At 52.2% G+C, this 16,772-nt stretch overlaps 4 protein-coding genes across 7 annotated transcripts; 1 reads left to right on the top strand and 3 right to left on the bottom strand.

Annotated features, from left to right (window-relative positions):
* The first annotated feature begins 463 nt into the window (after positions 1–463).
* On the top strand, positions 464–4,731 carry khk (ketohexokinase). Of its 2 annotated transcripts, XM_085924381.1 has the most exons (8): positions 464–756; positions 852–968; positions 1,682–1,816; positions 2,951–3,023; positions 3,084–3,230; positions 3,339–3,427; positions 3,559–3,716; positions 3,793–4,731. In XM_085924381.1, exons 1-8 carry the CDS (start codon positions 581–583, stop codon positions 3,894–3,896), a joined length of 999 nt encoding a protein of 332 aa, XP_085780507.1. In that variant the 5' UTR covers positions 464–580; the 3' UTR covers positions 3,897–4,731. The 2 variants fall into 2 exon arrangements, with proteins under 2 accessions (XP_085780507.1, XP_085780508.1); XM_085924382.1 differs by lacking the exons at positions 464–756; positions 852–968 and adding an exon at positions 976–1,491.
* On the bottom strand, positions 4,732–8,958 carry pltp (phospholipid transfer protein). Of its 3 annotated transcripts, XM_085924377.1 has the most exons (16): positions 8,638–8,958; positions 8,364–8,451; positions 7,923–8,055; positions 7,752–7,851; positions 7,341–7,469; positions 7,124–7,279; positions 6,993–7,056; positions 6,752–6,907; positions 6,486–6,665; positions 6,364–6,423; positions 5,769–5,933; positions 5,625–5,692; positions 5,499–5,541; positions 5,186–5,249; positions 5,041–5,117; positions 4,732–4,983 (listed from the first exon to the last, which is right to left on the bottom strand). In XM_085924377.1, the coding sequence occupies exons 1-16, from the start codon at positions 8,643–8,645 to the stop codon at positions 4,903–4,905; spliced, it is 1,572 nt and encodes a 523-aa protein (XP_085780503.1). In that variant the 5' UTR covers positions 8,646–8,958; the 3' UTR covers positions 4,732–4,902. The 3 variants fall into 3 exon arrangements, with proteins under 3 accessions (XP_085780503.1, XP_085780505.1, XP_085780506.1); XM_085924379.1 differs by lacking the exon at positions 8,364–8,451; XM_085924380.1 differs by lacking the exon at positions 8,364–8,451 and having other exon boundaries at positions 8,699–8,958.
* Positions 8,959–9,209: 251 nt separating this feature from the next.
* LOC147049658 (serine/threonine-protein kinase 4-like) lies at positions 9,210–14,192 on the bottom strand. The gene is made up of 11 exons (XM_085924424.1): positions 13,796–14,192; positions 13,335–13,415; positions 13,129–13,257; positions 12,730–12,844; positions 12,414–12,578; positions 12,170–12,337; positions 11,865–12,002; positions 11,489–11,620; positions 11,203–11,386; positions 10,898–11,019; positions 9,210–10,215 (listed from the first exon to the last, which is right to left on the bottom strand). Exons 1-11 carry the CDS (start codon positions 13,837–13,839, stop codon positions 10,051–10,053), a joined length of 1,443 nt encoding a protein of 480 aa, XP_085780550.1. The 5' UTR covers positions 13,840–14,192; the 3' UTR covers positions 9,210–10,050.
* A 344-nt stretch (positions 14,193–14,536) lies between these two features.
* Positions 14,537–16,772, bottom strand: cox6c (cytochrome c oxidase subunit 6C). Its single transcript, XM_085924425.1, has 3 exons — positions 16,632–16,772; positions 15,740–15,853; positions 14,537–14,785 (listed from the first exon to the last, which is right to left on the bottom strand). The coding sequence occupies exons 2-3, from the start codon at positions 15,842–15,844 to the stop codon at positions 14,660–14,662; spliced, it is 231 nt and encodes a 76-aa protein (XP_085780551.1). The 5' UTR covers positions 15,845–15,853; positions 16,632–16,772; the 3' UTR covers positions 14,537–14,659.

The following is a 16,772-nucleotide window of genomic DNA, read 5'->3' as shown; positions in this document are numbered from 1 at the left end:
GGGAGGGCGCTGTCGTGGGCCACCGGCTCCTTTCCTCTTTGAGTGCAGCGTGACCCTGGGTGGGGACCACCGCACAAGACGGCCTTTTGTTTTGGGTTCGTTTTTTTTTAGCTCTTGCACAATAGCCGCTTCCATCGCACCAGAGAGTCCACTTCCTGCTCCCTGTCAACAAGGCCGCAAGCCAAGAAAAGACATCAGGGACGAGGCTGCGCCTTTGCTGCGCCATTGCTGTGACTTTATGGCATCTGTGGTGCACAGAGAGGTGACATTCCATGTCCCTAAAGCCAGCCTCTGCAGCCGGAGATCAGACCGCCAAGGTCGCCGCCCAGCTCACTTTGGCCCCCCCCCCCCCACAGGTGGTGAGCCCATGGGAAGGGGGACCCACCTTTTCTGTTCGGCCATGTGTTTGGTGCATTGAAATTCGTGCGACACAATGGGGAGCTTTCATGCAAACTGCTCGTGTGGCCTCCGTTTTGAAGGAGGCGCCATTTGCAACCTGCGATAGATAAAGAGCACCGCGGTCTGCAATCACAATCACGTCAACGTGCTTAAGCAAACAGGACAAAGGTTGCCGAGTGACATGGAGCGGCACGGAGATCGAGACCAAATCGAGAAAAATGTTGACCAAACCGAGAAGTTTCAAGACCAAACCGAGAAGATTCAAGACCAAACCAAGACAATTCTGTGCGTCGGCCTCGTTTGTCTGGACATCATCAGCGTGGTGGACGCGTTTCCCCAAGAAGATTCGGACAGCAGGTGAGCACATGCCAAGCAAGGCTCGTACTTTGGTTGATTTCGACACCAACATGACGGCTGATGATGGAACTTAACGTCAAGCGGGAATGTGGCAGGTGCGTGTCACAGCGATGGCAGCGAGGTGGCAATGCGTCCAATTCGTGCACAGTTTTGTCGCTTCTGGGATCGCCGTGCGCATTTATGGGATCACTTTGTGCTGGACCTGTGGCCAGGTAACACGCACGCATATTCAAACAGATGGGCGCGCGCATCACTCACTCACTCACTCACTCACTCACTCACTCACTCACTCACTCACAAACACACAAACTCACTCACACACACACACACACACACACACACACACACACACACACACACACACACACACACACACACACACACACACACACACACACACACACACACACACACACACACACACACTGCGTGCTGGAACCTTTGACCAGGTGCTAACTATACAAACAAACACACACACGTACTGAGTGCCAGAACTTTGATCTGACAAGGTAAGGCCGGCAAACACAAACGTGCCAAACCACTAACCAGGTGATTTCTTTTGGAGGGCAGAAAAGGCATGAAGCAGTTTCCTGTTTGTAGTTTTATTTTGGAGGATTTTCAGAGGTTCCAGGTGGAGGTGCGTCAGCTGCGCGAGCGGGCCGGCGGCGTCATGCCATGCTCGCTCGTCATCGTCAACGCTGCCACAGGAAGTCGCACCATCTTGCACGTGAACAGGTGTGTGCGCGCGCTTTTGAACGAGTGAGCGCTCTCTCACGCGCGTCTCTCAGGTTTCAGGACTTCGGTGCAGAGCGCTCCCAGCTTGCAGTACTGTGGGCGGCTAGGTTTCCGTCGTTTTTATTTTGGAGGGGCGAGCAACGGCTAAATTCCCCGCACGCGCGTGTGTGTATGTGTGTGTGTGTGTCAGTTTCATCATTGACGACTTCTCGCGTCGGGGCATCGACAGTTCGTGGGTGGCGTGGCAGCAGACTGGCCAAACTCCCAGCGCCTGTTGCGTGGTTTGCCCGTCCAGCGGTTCTCGCACCGTCCTCCTGGCCGACACGTAAGACCGAGCAGGTGGCTCCCGCGCGTGCTGAGCGCCGGCCGCGGGTGCTGAGCGCCGGCCGCGGGTGCTGAGCGCCGGCCGCGGGTGCTGAGCGCCGGCCGCGGGTGCTGAGCGCCGGCCGCGGGTGCTGAGCGCCGGCCGCGGGTGCTGAGCGCCGGCCGCGGGTGCTGAGCGCCGGCCGCGGGTGCTGAGCGCCGGCCGCGGGTGCTGAGCGCCGGCTGCGGGTGCCTCGCGTCAATCCGCCGTCTCTTCTAATCAAAGCCTTCTCGTTGGAATCAGTTGCTTGTCAACCGTTGGCTTGATGAATTTCCATCAATGGTTTTGTCGTGCTCACTTGCCCACTTTGGTGGCACACTTTCGCTCGACGCGTTTCCACACTAATTGTTCTCCGTCCTCGCTGATTGTTGTCCATCCCATGTCAGGGGGACGTCAAGTTGCAGACCATGCGGCCCCCAACCATTCCAAAGGAGGTCCCCTCGCATAGCTTGTGTGCATTGTGCTTTTAGGTGGCCCCCGGTGCTTTGTGATGGCCATGCGAGTCGAGTTTGGCGTGGCGCGTTTGGACGAGCGTGCTATCACCAAATGTCGCTTTGCATCCTTCACGATGCGTCGCCTGCTTTTCATTGGAGTCCTCGGTCACGTTGTTGCATGCTGTGACGAGTCAGACGCGCGAGCCGAGCAATTTTGCATTGGCTGGCAAAAGTGGGGAAGGTCCATTTTCAAGGTGGCCCTAATTTGCCTTTTAATTGCGTGGGTGTCCTTGTCAGCATCTTTCATTCAGAAATCCTCTTATGTCCAAATGATTTGCACCAAAGACATTTTAATGTTGAAACAATGGGAACAAAGTCCTCATTTGATGTTTCCCGACAAATGGCACGATGAAGTGGTGGATGACACGAGCTGCCGCTCCTTCAGATTGTAAAGGTTCCGATGCAACTTTTTTCCCCTTCAAATCTTCACCCGTGGACAAAAAAAGGCCTAAAGCGTGCCAAAACCCCAAATTTCAAATTCTGCAGTTGATCAGGGGCAAACATGGACTCGTCATTGAAAATTTGCATTGGAATATTTTGGGAAACATCGAGGCAGGTGTCCTCCAAGGCAAAGAATCACGTGACAATCCAATTTGTGCAGCAACATCCTAGACGTGACGTTGGACGACTTCAGCCGACTGGACCTGAGCGCCTTCAAGTGGATCCACTGGGAGGTGAGCCTGATTCCGTCTCCAGTGGAGTGAGAGAGCAGGCTGGCACTGTGTGTGCGGCAGGGGCGCAACGCCGAGCAGCAGCTGAAGATGATGGCGGCGGTGGTCCGACACAACGCCGCGTTGCCACGTCGTCTCAGGATCACCGTCTCCGTGGAGATCGAGAAGCCTCGAGAGGAGCTGTATCGGCTCTTCCCGCACGCCGACGTGGTCAGCCACCGAACCTGCGGCGACATTTTGGAGTGATGTCGTTTGATTTTTCTGTAGATTTCAAAACACACATTTGCAAGAGGCTCAGTGGCGACCCTTTTCCGACAGGTATTTGTGAGTAAGGACGTAGCTCGACACCTGGGCTTCGCTACGCCTCAAAGCGCTCTCCAAGGACTCGGAGGACGCATCCGAGCGGGGTGAGTCTGTGCCTTTCCGTCCCCTCCCAAAGAGACAGAGAGGTGCCGCCGTTGGTTCGTCGTGGCCCATCGACCTCGACCCGGCTCCCCTCTTGAGTCCGAAATGAATGACCTTGGCCGTCCACTTTCAGCGCCGTCCTGATTTGCGCTTGGGCCGAGAAAGGAGCAGACGCCCTAGACGCCGACGGAACACTGCTCCATTCCGACGCCTTCCCGCCCAAGCACGTGCTGGACACGCTGGGAGCCGGAGATACCTTCAACGCCGCCGTCATACACAAGCTGGCCAACGGTGACGGGCGAATGAATGCGCAGCGCAGCGCAGGTGGAACGCGCTCACCTCGCTCACTCTGGTCATGTGCGAGCAGGTTGCAGTCTGCAGGACGCGCTGACGTTCGGCTGCAGGGTGGCGGGTGCCAAGTGCGGTTTCCACGGTTACGACTCCATAGCTGACCTACCGACGCAAATGTGATGTTGATTGGGGGCGACCGGGAGCCATCGTGCTTGAGGATCAATAAATTGCTGCAAAACGTGTTCTTAGCGTGCTGATGCTAAAAAATAACTTCAGACTCATTTCCCAAAAACAGATGGCCAGAGGTGCTCTTGGGACGGCTAGGGTTAGGTTGACCTGTTTTGGGGTTATTGCTTTTTTTATTTCTGACTGAGCATTTTCCAGTCTATTTGCGGTTTATTAGACAAGCGGTCCCCAACTGGGCCCTTGGTCAGGCTAAGCATCCAATTATTGGGTTGAATTGAGACCAGAGTGTATGCCTCGTTTATGAAAACAGCCTACTTAACGATAAGGGGTCACTAAAAGCCAAGCCTTACTATACTTGATCCTTCTTTGCTAATACCTTCAACATGTTTGAAAACCTAAAGCGTATTTGAATCAGTCCCCAAGCCTCCTTCAAAACCTTATTCTTGGACGACATGTTTTCTGTCACAGCACTTGCATTGGTTCTTCAATGTGTTCAGGCCCCATCCATAAGATTTCAAATGAAAATGACACAACACTGTACATGTGTGTACTTATTTTCACATTCATTCCTATTAACATGGTGTGAACACAAAGGCCAATGGACGCATGCACAGCTAGCTCGTGTTCATTTGGCAGTGGCGGGGCCTTTTCTCCAATCACGATGAAACCCTGCAGTGGTTGTGGACGTGTCTCACACATGCACGCCAACACTTGAAAATTCCTCATCTTGTCCTGTCTGCAGCTTTAGGGTTAAGATTTTTTTTCCTCTCACATACTACCACAAGACTCATATTTGAAGTTCTGAAAATAAAAAAAGATACCCAAATAATGAGTTTTCCACACTGGTTTATTGCCTCAAATAACTGCTGAATATTACACAACAGTATACATGTGCGTACTTATTTTCATATTTACATTCCTATTACATTGTGTGTGTGTGTGTGTGTGCGAAGACAGCTGGACGCACGCCCGCCCGCCCGCCCGCCCGCAGGGCGTGTATTCATTTGGCAGCAGCGGGGCTGGCCACCATCTCCCTCAGGCTTTTGTTGAAGTGGAGGTTTGCTCCAATCAGGATGAAACCCTACAGGGTCCCACGGGTCAGTGCGCTCGGCGGTGGATATGTCTCTTACTTACTTACGTTGTGGTACTCCACCACTTCCTCGATGAGGTCCAACCCATCTGCCAGAGGAATAGCAACACCTCGCTTGGACCAGTCTGAAAAGGCAGGTGCGCGCGAGTGACGAGCGTGGACTGAAATGTGTCGTGCGTCCATGTCGCTTTACCGTTGATGAGGGGTACCACGGACATCTGCAACATGGTCTTCAGAGGAGCCTGCAGTGGAATCAGCTGATGAAGGAGGTCAAAGGAACACATCAACACCCGAGGAGATGCCAACAAGTCACACGTATGCAAAAAAGGGACACTACCACAAACATCAAAGATAACGGCTGAAGACCCCGCATGAAAAACACAGGAGACAGGCACATTCAAGCCATTGAAAATGGAAATGCCGTAGACATGTCACAGTGGACAGACCAATTGGAGACATGAAAAGCAAACATAAGCCCACACATCAAGGATGTTAGCCTCTCTTACTGCCAGAGATTCCAACGCTGACTGGTTGGAGTAGATTTTGAACCTGAAAGACTCAAAGACAAGTAGGTGAAGGTCCACACGGGTGCACTTGTGGGCGGCCATGTGACTGCGTGCGTGCGTGCGTACCTGCGCAGGTCGACTTGTACTGCCAAACGTTTTCCTCGGATGAAAACGTTGGCGTTAAATTTGCTTTCCTGGAGAAGCGCAGAAGAGAAGACAACATCCTGAGCTTTTGAGGACTCTTTGCATCATGAGGAGAAGCGCGCATACCATGGTCATGCTGCTGAGCTGCACGGGTGGCTGGCCGGCAGGAGTCATCATCACCTTGACCACGGCCGTCATGGTGACGGTGGCGCCGGACGTCTTGATGGTGGACTTTGGCGGCGCGTTGACAGACATTTTCAAAGACACGGGCGAGTCCATCGACGCCGGATTCTAACAAAGGCAGCGCAAGTTGCATCGCGGTTGAACGGCAGACATTTACGACGCGACACAATACGATACATCCCGGCACACTGGAAAGACCTAAGTGCGCTCGGAATGCAAACTAAGAGGAAAAATGTGGGAAGAGGACACACCGGCCATTGAAGGCTTGATCATTGATAGTAAAGATGTCAAAACAGACTTAAGACAAACGCAAACACGTGAAAAATGTGCCGAAAACGGCCGTGCACACGAAACACAGCAGCACCGACCGGCGTGGCCAATAGGTGAAGACGTAGGGACCCCTTGAAAGAAAGGAGGGAGGGAGGGGAACGCTTTGAAAGCCACTCAAAGCCGAGAGACGTGGAAAGCCAACACACTGCCATCACGTCGCAGGTGCTGGTGACAATGCAGCAAACATCCCAGACAGGATGCCACTCACCAGCATCATCATGGTTCCAAAGTAGGTTGTCCTCAGCAGCATCTCCAATTTTTTGGGCATCTGCCAAAGGCCCGTACAGTCAAAGACCTATGCGCGAGACTCGTCGAGTGCTTGTGGCTTACGTTGTCGTTGGTGACGTTCATCTGGAAAATTCCCGCCTTGTAGTAGGAGAACAGGCCGCTGTCAAAGAAGAACTCCGAGAGTGCCAAGTAGACCATCCTGTCGTACTCTAGGATGGTGGGCTCCACCGCGTGGTTGCCCAGTGCGTCATGCTCGTCGTCGCCCAGGTGGAAGAACATCCCCTGCCAACAGCAACACGTGTGTTGCATGACGCGGGCGGGCGGGCCGGCGGGCGGGCGGGCGGGCAGGCGGGCGTGCTGCGCCCTACTCGGAAGTTCATGTCCAGGCTCCGAGACGTCACCAAGGGGTCGTCTGTCAGCGCATAGTCGATCCCGATATAGCTGTCCACCTCCGCTCTCACAGGAATGCTCTCCAGCATGGAGTTTACATGCAGCAGAGATGCCTGCCGCAAGGCCGGACAGATCTGCGTGCCAGGCGCACAGTTAAACGCCAGGAAGGCTGATGACAGATGGGCGGCAATGGCGGCAACGGGATTCACACACACACACCTGCTTGTTGAGGAGTAAGCGCATGCCGGTGGCGAGGAACTTCCCCAGGAAGTCGTAGACTCTCCTGTGGGTAAATCGGGACGTAGGGTAGACCGTGACGTCACAGATAACGTCAGCGACGACTTCCTTACCCGAGCGTTCCGCCAAACCTCGCCCTCATCTTCTGGATTTTGGCTTCGCAGGTGACATTGTTGATCTTGAGGCGTCCGCGCGTGTCTCGGCCCAAGCCGAGCGCCGCGATGATGCGGACGCCCTCGGCCGACGCCTCGATCTTCCCCGTGTCGTAACTGATGATTTAGAAATCATCGATTAGAGAGCGCGAGCCATTTTGTCGGCGCCGGAACTCACAAGAACCAGTAGAGGAGCTGTCGGTGGAAACTGAGCGCGATGGACGAGTTCCGGACGTCAAACATCACGCCCGCCTCGGGCGAGAAGCTCAAGTGGGCGTAAGTCAGGTTGAGCTCTGTGATCTTCACACTGGACGGACAAAGCACGCAACAGTCAGTCAGCAACTGTCGGCAAGGGTCAGCCGGCCACAACGTCACTCCATCTCATTTAATATGCCCATTAGGATGCGCTGCTACACTAGAGATTTCCATGCCGTTGCATGGAGCGACAGACTGACAGCCAGCCAGCCAGCCAGCCAGCCAGCCAGATGTGTAGCTTCCCTCCATAGCATTAGGTTTTACAGAGGACATTGTTCAGTTGGATTGTGCAGGGATGTGTCCATGCGCCGCTGCGCCTGACGCCACTACCTACTCGCTGACGGTGTACTGGAGGTTTCCCTCCTTGCCGCTTATCTCGGGCATGCTGATGTTGCTCAGCTCCTCCTCCACAAACATCTGCGTCTCCCACTTGACTATAGGCAAAAACACAACACGGTCAGCTCATGGGCAACTAGCGGGCGGGCGGGCGGGCGAGCGGTCTTACGCTTGTCCAGGCCTTTGTCCGTGATGCGGATCTTGCATCCGGCCGGCTCGGCCACCACCATCGCCCACGTCAGTGCGCAGACGAGGAGGAAGGGGCGGGGCCGGGTTGCCGACGCCATGCAGAAGGCCGGAGCCTGCAGCGAACAATATTGAGAAAGGACACATGGAATCACGCGCACTCGCAAATGACCTCCTTACAAAACATTCTTCTCAAAACACACGCCGCTGCCGCCGCAAGGCTGAAGTGTTCTAAGGACGCCTTTCCCAACATTCGTCCGCCTGTCCAAATTCCGGCCCGCGGGCCAAATCCAGCCCCTGGTCAGATTTCATACGGCCTGCAGCTTTGGTCTTATAATGTATTATTTATGGCCCGCCTGCGCTGTCAAACTGAATTAAAAAAAATAATAATCATGAAACTTGAAACTGTAATTCCTCCTATTACCAAAAGGTTGCAGCACCACCCCTCTTTGCTCAGAAAACGGGAAATGTTGGGGGGTATGGTTCCAAAGTACAAGGTTTCTTTCTGCCTGCTACGCGTGACACAAATGAAAACACAAACAAAGACAAAATGTGACTGGGCTAATGTGACTGGGGAATCAACAACTGTTAAAAGATTCAAACGTTTTAGAAAGACACAGATGAACGCCGCCACAATCTGAAAAGCCAAATGGACATATTGAAAAAGGCAGACTTTGTGATTGTTGCCACAATCTCACCTGTCCATCACGTGTCCACATGGCGTCAAGTCGCGAGTGTGCAGATGTTGCAAGTACTCACAGCTTCTTCACAATCTTCGAGATGTCTTCACTTCTGCCCGCTTGCTCGCTCGTTCGCGATTTACCCCGAAGGACTGACTCCGCTGGCGGGGTTTGACTGTGTACTTGTGTGTGTGGGCGCGCATATGAATGGGGACGTCTCCGAAAAGAGCACAACTTTCCAGGACGCTCCCTCCGTTGCTATGTCCAAATTCGTCGTCTAAAGGTAGCCTTTTCGGTCACCTGACGTCATTTCCGGAGACCCTGGCCATTTGGTACAGGTTTGAGGTGAATTTGGACTTGACGTACAGGAAATGACGCCATACATTTCAAAATGCGGCCTTCCGAGAACCCAATCTGCACAGGTTGTGGGTGTGTGTGTGCGTGAATGAATGTGCGTCTGAGGATGTTGACTCCAAAGTGTGAATTTTGTTTGATTTTCCCCAATTCAGTGTTTGTCTCTGTGTTTGGGTTTTCTTGGTGGAGCTGCATCATCAACATGTTGTAAGATGCCAATAAAAAGCACCTTGAAAACTTTTTCTGGGGTCTTTATTACATTGACACCTTCAATACGGCAAACATCAGACTTGAAGGCAATGGTACAATTTAAAAAAACAACAACTTGGAGTCAACGTTTTGTCAACAAAGCGTCTGTGTGTGTCTGTGTGTGTGTGTGTGGGGGGGGGATGCTTAGCGGCTCGGACAAATTGGTCCTTGATGGTCGGTTCCGAGTACATTTGCAGCTATGAAAAATATGGAAGACTTCACTGCATCTCAAAAGGCCGCTCAATGTTTTGGAGGCTGAATTGATGAAGGAGCAAGCTCTCCGCCATCAGCAACCTCCTCCCCAACACAAGACAAGAGTGCACCGCACTCAGGTTTCCCTGAAAAAGTTGTTGTCCTGAAAATTCAAACATTCTGTTTCCTGTAAAACAGCTTGTGAAAAATGAGAACATTTCAGCATTTTCTCCTCCAGTGCTTTCGACTAACAGTAGTAGCGCATCCAAAGTTGACATTTCACTGAGGAGCAACGGGAAGAAGCAGACAAGTGAAGTGGCGCCACAAGATGGCCGCCATGCCATCAGCGGGCTGGCGAGCGGATGGGATCCTCCAAATTGGAAATCCAAAAAGTTGATCATGCATTTTGCTTACAACCCACAAATCATTTGATAGGCATGCCAAGAAAGTCCTCAAACTGGAGTTGATGGCCACAATCCAAGTTGCAGGCAAAGCAAAATGGATGGGCAACACCCAGGCGATGTCAAGGCAGGCAGGCAGGCAGGCAGGCCTCTTAAATAGAAACCAGTCGTTGCTTTGTCAAAACCAGGCAGGCGATGCTCTTTGCCTTCTTCATTTGGATTTGATGGGCTGATGTCACAAGTTGTCCTGCCGCTGTCGCCTCTTCTTGGTCTCAATGGCGTCCAGGATGGGTTTCCTCTTGGCCTGGTAGCGCTGACGGATCTCCTCCATTTCTTGCTCCATCTGCGGGTCCAAGGCAGCCAGACGCACACGTAGGTCCTCCACCGACCACGAACTCGCCTGAGAACACGGGCGGAACGTCAACACGTCTGGCGGGCAGAAAGTCAGGCTGCGGCGGCAGTGGTGTCACATAAAAGCACTGGCGCTAATGGTCTCGTCGGAGACGGACGGCGGCTGAGTGGGCTTCCACCTGGTCAGCTTCGCTACGAGCGCCGCAAAACGAGCGCAAGACGAGCTCGCTCATTCGGCAGCCTTCGACACGGCTGCCTTTGGACTCTGGCGGTGGCAGACACCGACTTGGGCCTCGAGCGCATTAAGAAGCTTCCGAGAGATTAAAGAGCTAGCGACGTAGGTGGCTCGGACCACGTCATCACTGCCACGCCTCGTTTGAGGGAAAGCAATCGTCTCTCTTTGGAGCCAAATCCTGCGAGTCAACATTGCCGCCCAATTCTTAAGATGCTATCTCGAATTGAATGCCAGTGTGCTTTGTGTGTACGTCAAGACTTCGAAATCCATCCCTTCATTGCAATTGCGCCAAGTCACTGGCCCGACAGTTTGGCGACGGTCACGAGTTGTGCCAAGTGATGGCCATCATTGGCCCAACATGTTTGCACAATTCCTGCATTCTATATTGGAAAAGAAGGGCAATCGAAACAGGATTTTTTGATGATCAGAAAACAACAACAATTGACACAGTTTGGCAAATGGTGACGGTCCGAACTGCTATTTTGGGCGCACTCACCGGCTCTAGATGGCCATCCGCCAGTGATTTGCGGTCCTCTCCGCTGCTGCTGGCCTCCTTCTCCTTCTGCTCAAAGTATTCCAGGAAGGACGGCTTGGCGGGAGGGGACGCTTCGTCCATCCCTGACCGACAGGCAAAAGCACACGCGTCAAAAAACGTCGGCTGGCCGGCATTTTCTCATTGGATGCCCGTATGATTGCATTTTTTTGGAGAAAGTGCATTTTGCAAGCATGAAGCAAGAATATGGGTGGCAATGCATGTTTGTCAGAAGGCCGTTTGGCCATTTTGAATTTAGGTTGTCGCACTTTTCATTGTGCCCGCCTCATCCTCGTCGTCCGAGTTGATAATCATGGTGCCCAACTGCGAGCGCACGCTTCCCGTCTGGTCGTCGGGGTCTGGTTGGCCCGACGTGGCGGCGGCGCGCATGGTCGCCAAGCCACCCGGTCCCGCCCTCACCATGGTCCCTTGGTTCGCCTCGTCATCTTCTTCCTGGAAGGTAGAAAAAGACAATCAATAAAAGACTGGGAGAGAACAAGAGAGGCTCAAACGGAGGCCGCTGTTTTGTGATCCAACACATTGAAGAAAGCGTACAGAATTGGCGTCATCGTTTTCGTCATCCCGCTCGGCGTGCACCGCCTGCTGGCGTTTGGCTTTAATGTCCATGGCGTCGTTGATGAGCGCTCTCAGGATGCTGCCGGGCTTGGCCGCCTTGATGAAAGCGTGCTGGAGAAAACAACAACGGTAATCGTGGTGTCATTCAAACAGGTAAGATCACATCTTGGCTTGCAAGCTTCCACAACGAGACGGGCTAATGAATAACTCACGCTAAATGCTAAATAAAGGGACAAAAGTAGTGGGAAACGCTCCAACAAAAAAACGTTGGACTCTTCAGGGAAAATGCTGCAACTTCTCAAATGACTACTTGAATTATTACAGGTTGGACTCCACCTCCGGACCGCGCATCTACCTGCAGCAGCTGTGTGGCGGTGGCCCGCTTCCCGGGGTTCTTCACCAAACACTGGCTCACAAAGTCCCGGAAATGAGGCGACCACGCGTCTGGGTCACGCAGCATGGGCGGGGGGTTGCTGGGGATCATGAAGATGGCCTGTCAGAAGACACAGTCTGCTTTTGTGGAGGACCAACGAAACGAGAGAATGTTTGGTGCGGAGAGGCTCGGCATTTTGCCACTTTTCAGTCAGACAAGCTGTAGAAAAGATTCAGGTGCGAGGAGCAAAAACCAAAACACTGTTGGTTTTGGACCACCTTACTTACCCTCATGGGGTGGATGTCAGCGTAGGGCGGCCTGCCCTCGGCCATCTCGATAGCGGTGATGCCGAGCGACCAGATGTCAGCCACGCAGTTGTAGCCGATCTCCTGGATCACCTCGGGCGCCATCCAGAAGGGTGTCCCGATCACAGTGTTCCGCTTGGCCATGGTGTCCTGCCAGCAGAAGTGAGGGTGGTTGGAGCAAAAGGGGCAGGTGGGGTGGGGGGGGGGGGCAAGGCGGCAGACCGACCGTCAGCTGACCGGCGACGCCAAAATCGGCCAGCTTGGCCTGACCGTCCGTGTTGAGCAGGATGTTTCCCGCCTTGATGTCACGGTGGATTTTCCTCATAAAGTGAAGATACTCCAATCCCTTGAGTGTGGACTGAAGGATGCTGGCCATCTCCTCCTCGCTCAGCTATGCAAACAAAAGAGTTGAAATGAAGCACGAGTGAGCATTGCCATAGTCCAGACACAGCTTTGCATGCATCTGCTTTGCGTTTAGCTTCAGTCAACTTCTAGTGGGAGCGGGTATGAACTCTCTAACAACTTGCGGGTGGGTGTCTCACCGTCTTGCTGCGTATACGTATGATGTCGGACACGGAACCGGCCCCACAGTATTCCATGACAATCCACAGGTCACTGTTCTTGAAGTAGCTGCCGTAGTAGCGCACCACATGTGGACTGAGCAGCGAGGAAGAACCATGACTGCTGTGGTCAAAGTTGCCGAGAAAAACAATGCTACCTCGTTTCGTTAGCAACGTAAATCACCATTGCTTGTAATTATCAGCGTTAGGCACAAACCTAAATGATTGTTGCGCGCACTGTTTACGTGCTGTATGGTTACAAATGGGAATGAAATTGATGTGCGGATTGTTACAAAGACAAATGGCTGTTACGCAAGCAGCTCAGAGATGCATGGCTTGGGGTTTACGGTGAGTTTGGCACAGAGGTAGGTATGAGGCCACCTGTTGCACTGCTGCATGATGGAGATCTCTTTGATGATCTCCTGCAGGTCTGACTCGACAGGAACCTGTTTGATGGCCACGATCTCTCCCGTCTCTCGGTAGTGAGCCTTGAACACAGAGCCGTACGACCTGCGCACCAGATGGGAGGTTGCCAACGAGAGAGTGTAGAGAGCAAGCGACGGCGGCACGGCGCCAGCGGGCCTCACCCTTCACCCAACTTCTCCAAGACGTCAAACACTTCCTCGGGCTGCTTGGTCAGGCTGTCCTCGCTCAGCTTCTTCAGCTGCCTGCCTCGCACCCGCACAGCACACAGCCAGTTCAAAATTCAAGGAGTTCCTAGCAGTCTTAAGAACGCATTTGTGGCATGATTTCATCAACATGCGATGCCATTTCAATTTGCTCCACTGAAGTAAAGGAATTCAAAAAAAAGTTGTTAGCGAGCCGTCGGCAGAGCGAACGATAACTTGAAGAGAGCGGCACCATCAAATCGTTTGACATTTCCAATGAATGAAAATCAACTCGGGTTGGTTTGAAATGATGAAATGATGATCAAAGTCATTTGAAGTGTCAGGAAGCGAGCCAGCAAGTCTCCCGCCCGCCCGCCCGCCCGATGTCGTCACCAAGGGGGCGAACGGACCAAGTCGGCGAGAGGTCAGCTAGCAGTTACCTGCGAGGATGGTTCCGCATCTGCACCTTGTCCCTGCTCTCCATGCTCCTCCGTTCTCCAGCGGCGGCCGTGGCTAACAGGTAGCGCTATCGGTTGTCGAGCTAGGAGCAGCTACGCGCTACGTGGCTAACAGCTCGAGCCGACTTGGCTTCCGACTGCTCGTCAAAAAGCCCTCAATTCACTGTCGCCTTGCACGTCACATACTCGGGCCAAGTGCCCCAGCCTCTTGGATCGGGGCTCCCCCTCAAGGTGGCCACCTCTCCTCCAGTCTTCAGACAACTTTGGACTTGTTGGGCGCTGCGCCGCGGACATTCGGCGGCGGTAGAGGAACCAGGAACTGAGAGCGATGTCGAACGAGGAAGGTCGGTCGAAGAAGAGCGAAGAGGAAACGAAGAAGAGCGGAGAAGAATCAACAGCTGAGTGGCTGAAGCGACGGACGGACGCCACCTACAGAGGGCGCAACGTCATAGGCCCTATGATAGGCTTGGAAAAAGTTGCCAGAGGCCAGCGGTTTCACAAAATTGCAAAGGTTTGGAGTTTGATTCAAACAAAAGGAAGGCAATTCCTGCCAATGCAATCAATGTTGGAGGCCAAATGTAGGCTCTTTAAATCTTATCATCTTCCTCATTTGATCATAAGTTGTCCACTATAATGATATATGATTAAGGGTAAACAGGACATAGTTCCACGGTAATGCATAAAAAGTGAAGGACGCCCCCACCCCCCAAAAAAAACCTCGGCTGATTCGCTATACATTTATTAGATGTAAATTCAAGAGAAGCGTCTCAGCAGGAACAAGTGTCAGGAATGAAGAAAAGCAAACATTTCCCATGTGGTGACGCTGGCGGGATGGCTGAGCAGCTTTTACTCTCCAGAGGGCCGCGCGCTCTCAAAGATTCCAGCCTCCCGCATGGCGTTGAACTCCTTGACGGCGTCGTACTGCTTGTAGAAGTCAGCATAGGCTTGCTTGCGCGGCTCCGTCACCGTGTACTGCACGCACGTGCAAACAGCAGCTTTCAGCATTTTGGCACTGCGTTTCCATCCAAAATGTTAAGAACTTTTGGAGAAAGTTTCATCAAGCGGCGCAAAACAAACAAGCGCCGTCTGCCTGTTTCCATTTGTGATTTCTTCATCTTACCATGAATTAACAATTGAGCATGACCCGAGGATGGCGTTGTGTTCGACATTGGTGGCAAACTGTTTGCGACGACGATACGAATAGGCCCCGACATCGAGCTACCGGACATATCGTTGGACGCGGCAACCTGTATTTGCAAAACCTGTTGCCACAGTCAAAATGCACATCTGCCTTTTTTTGAAATCCACCCCTTCTCAGCATAAAAACATTTTGGGTGAATTCTCGGTCAAAAAGCGGTCATGCTCAAAATGCTGCCAAAAAGGGATATCGGCTGGGAAAATTGTTATGATAACAACCTGGCCCAGCAATAACTTGAAACTAGAGCCGCAACTAAAGATTTGAATCATCCATTCAAGTTTATTTGGTCTATTTAATTATTATTATTATTGACCTATCTATTTGATTGAATTCTGTTCCTCTCTTTTATGATCGTTTTTGTCACGTTTTGTTGTATTGTCTATCTGTTTATGTATGGAACTGCTGGCAACCCAATTCCCCCTCGGGTTCAATAAAGTATCTGTCTTTCTGTCTATTGAGTTGATGAATGATCGTTTCATTATTTCAAAGTGCAGAAAATCCACAAACGTAAATCACGTATGATTCCGGTCCTTTTTTTCTTTTTCTTCTTCTTCACACGTTGGACAATAGGCTAAACTGCCAATCATTGTTTTGTCAACAACCTCAAGCCATACGCAGGAGGATTAGAATGACCAAGACGAGAGAGCTGTTAGCCACTCGCTTGCGACTCGACTGGGCTGGCCGACAGTTGCCACTGAGAAGACAAATGCCAGCAGCTAATATGTCACCTTGAAGGCCACGGCTGCCAGGATGGACAACCCGAAGGCAATGGGCAGATGAAAGCGCAGGCGCTTTCCCAGCAGACCTCGCATCACCGGCTTGGCCAGCGACATGGCAATCACCTGAAGGGAGGAAAACAAGAAGCAAAAAAACACCATGGCTGAGCCCCAACAAGAACTCAAAGATGACAGCGTGAGGATTTTAAATGGCCAATAACTTCAATCCAATTCTAAAGCTGTTGCGTGTTGGACGAGCTGCAAACTTCAACCTGTTACTGAGCGTGTGGGAATGAGCAATAACTCCAAGCTGTTATTGCCACTAACGGGAAAAACAATTGTGATTATATTTGCCTGACCAATGACATTACCTGTCCTGGCCAACAGTAAAAGTACAACACAAACATTCACAGGCAAAAATGTTCATATCCCCAACTCAATGGTTGAATACGAAAAATATGATTATTACGGACAAAACAAGAATGCAGAGTGAAACACCTGCTCGGATTTCTTTGGCTAAACACTCGAGCACCACTGATACGACAAAGTGAGCAATCACACCACTGGCTCATTCATGTGAGGTCACCGCGGACACTTCCTTTCACACTCTCCGCGTATTACCGGCGTCATCATCAAGACTATTATTGAAGTAAGGATTTCATTTTGACAATGGGCCTGGACGTTCTTCCGTCTTTTGTCAAGGTATGGAGGACAGCGACATGATCTCGCCGGCTAGCAAACGAACACGCCGCGCAACTGAGCTAACAAGCAGGCTCTCGAGATAGTGAAAAGCGGCTCAAATCCAGCAAATTGTTTGGCCCGAGTGACTTTGCCGACGTGGGAACGTGCGAAACGTTTTGGAGTTGAGGTTTGGCGCGGGCAAATCGCGCACAGTTGGACTCACCTTGTTGGACCTTGACAGACGAAATGCAACTGACGAGACGCGCACGTCGTGTGACTGCGAGCGGTTGACCTGAGATGGAGCTTCCTCTTCTTCCTCTGAACGAAGAAGGCCTATAATGTGCCACACTGCCCCTAGAGGAAT

This window comes from Syngnathus leptorhynchus, chromosome 11 (assembly GCF_054491065.1).
Source record: "Syngnathus leptorhynchus isolate UIUO chromosome 11, UIUO_Slep, whole genome shotgun sequence".
NCBI lineage: Eukaryota > Metazoa > Chordata > Actinopteri > Syngnathiformes > Syngnathidae > Syngnathus > Syngnathus leptorhynchus.
This window is presented reverse-complemented; position numbering and strand designations above follow the sequence as displayed.

Excerpts from the sequence above, each read along its gene's own strand:
- khk (XM_085924381.1), top strand. The coding sequence starts at position 581 with ATGGAGCGGCACGGAGATCGAGACCAAATCGAGAAAAATGTTGACCAA. Across the intron at positions 757-851 it reads CAAGAAGATTCGGACAGCAG|GTGCGTGTCACAGCGATGGC; the intron begins GTGAGCACATGC and ends GGAATGTGGCAG. Across the intron at positions 969-1,681 it reads TGTGCTGGACCTGTGGCCAG|TTTCATCATTGACGACTTCT; the intron begins GTAACACGCACG and ends TGTGTGTGTCAG.
- pltp (XM_085924377.1), bottom strand. Across the intron at positions 7,280-7,340 it reads CAGCTCCTCTACTGGTTCTT|TTACGACACGGGGAAGATCG; the intron begins GTGAGTTCCGGC and ends CTAAATCATCAG. Across the intron at positions 7,057-7,123 it reads AGGTTTGGCGGAACGCTCGG|GAGAGTCTACGACTTCCTGG; the intron begins GTAAGGAAGTCG and ends ATTTACCCACAG.
- LOC147049658 (XM_085924424.1), bottom strand. The coding sequence starts at position 13,839 with ATGGAGAGCAGGGACAAGGTGCAGATGCGGAACCATCCTCGCAG. Across the intron at positions 13,416-13,795 it reads ATGCGGAACCATCCTCGCAG|GCAGCTGAAGAAGCTGAGCG; the intron begins GTAACTGCTAGC and ends GGTGCGAGGCAG. Across the intron at positions 12,845-13,128 it reads ATCATGCAGCAGTGCAACAG|TCCACATGTGGTGCGCTACT; the intron begins GTGGCCTCATAC and ends CTCGCTGCTCAG.
- cox6c (XM_085924425.1), bottom strand. The coding sequence starts at position 15,844 with ATGTCGCTGGCCAAGCCGGTGATGCGAGGTCTGCTGGGAAAGCGCCTG. Across the intron at positions 14,786-15,739 it reads TGGCAGCCGTGGCCTTCAAG|TACACGGTGACGGAGCCGCG; the intron begins GTGACATATTAG and ends ACGTGCGTGCAG.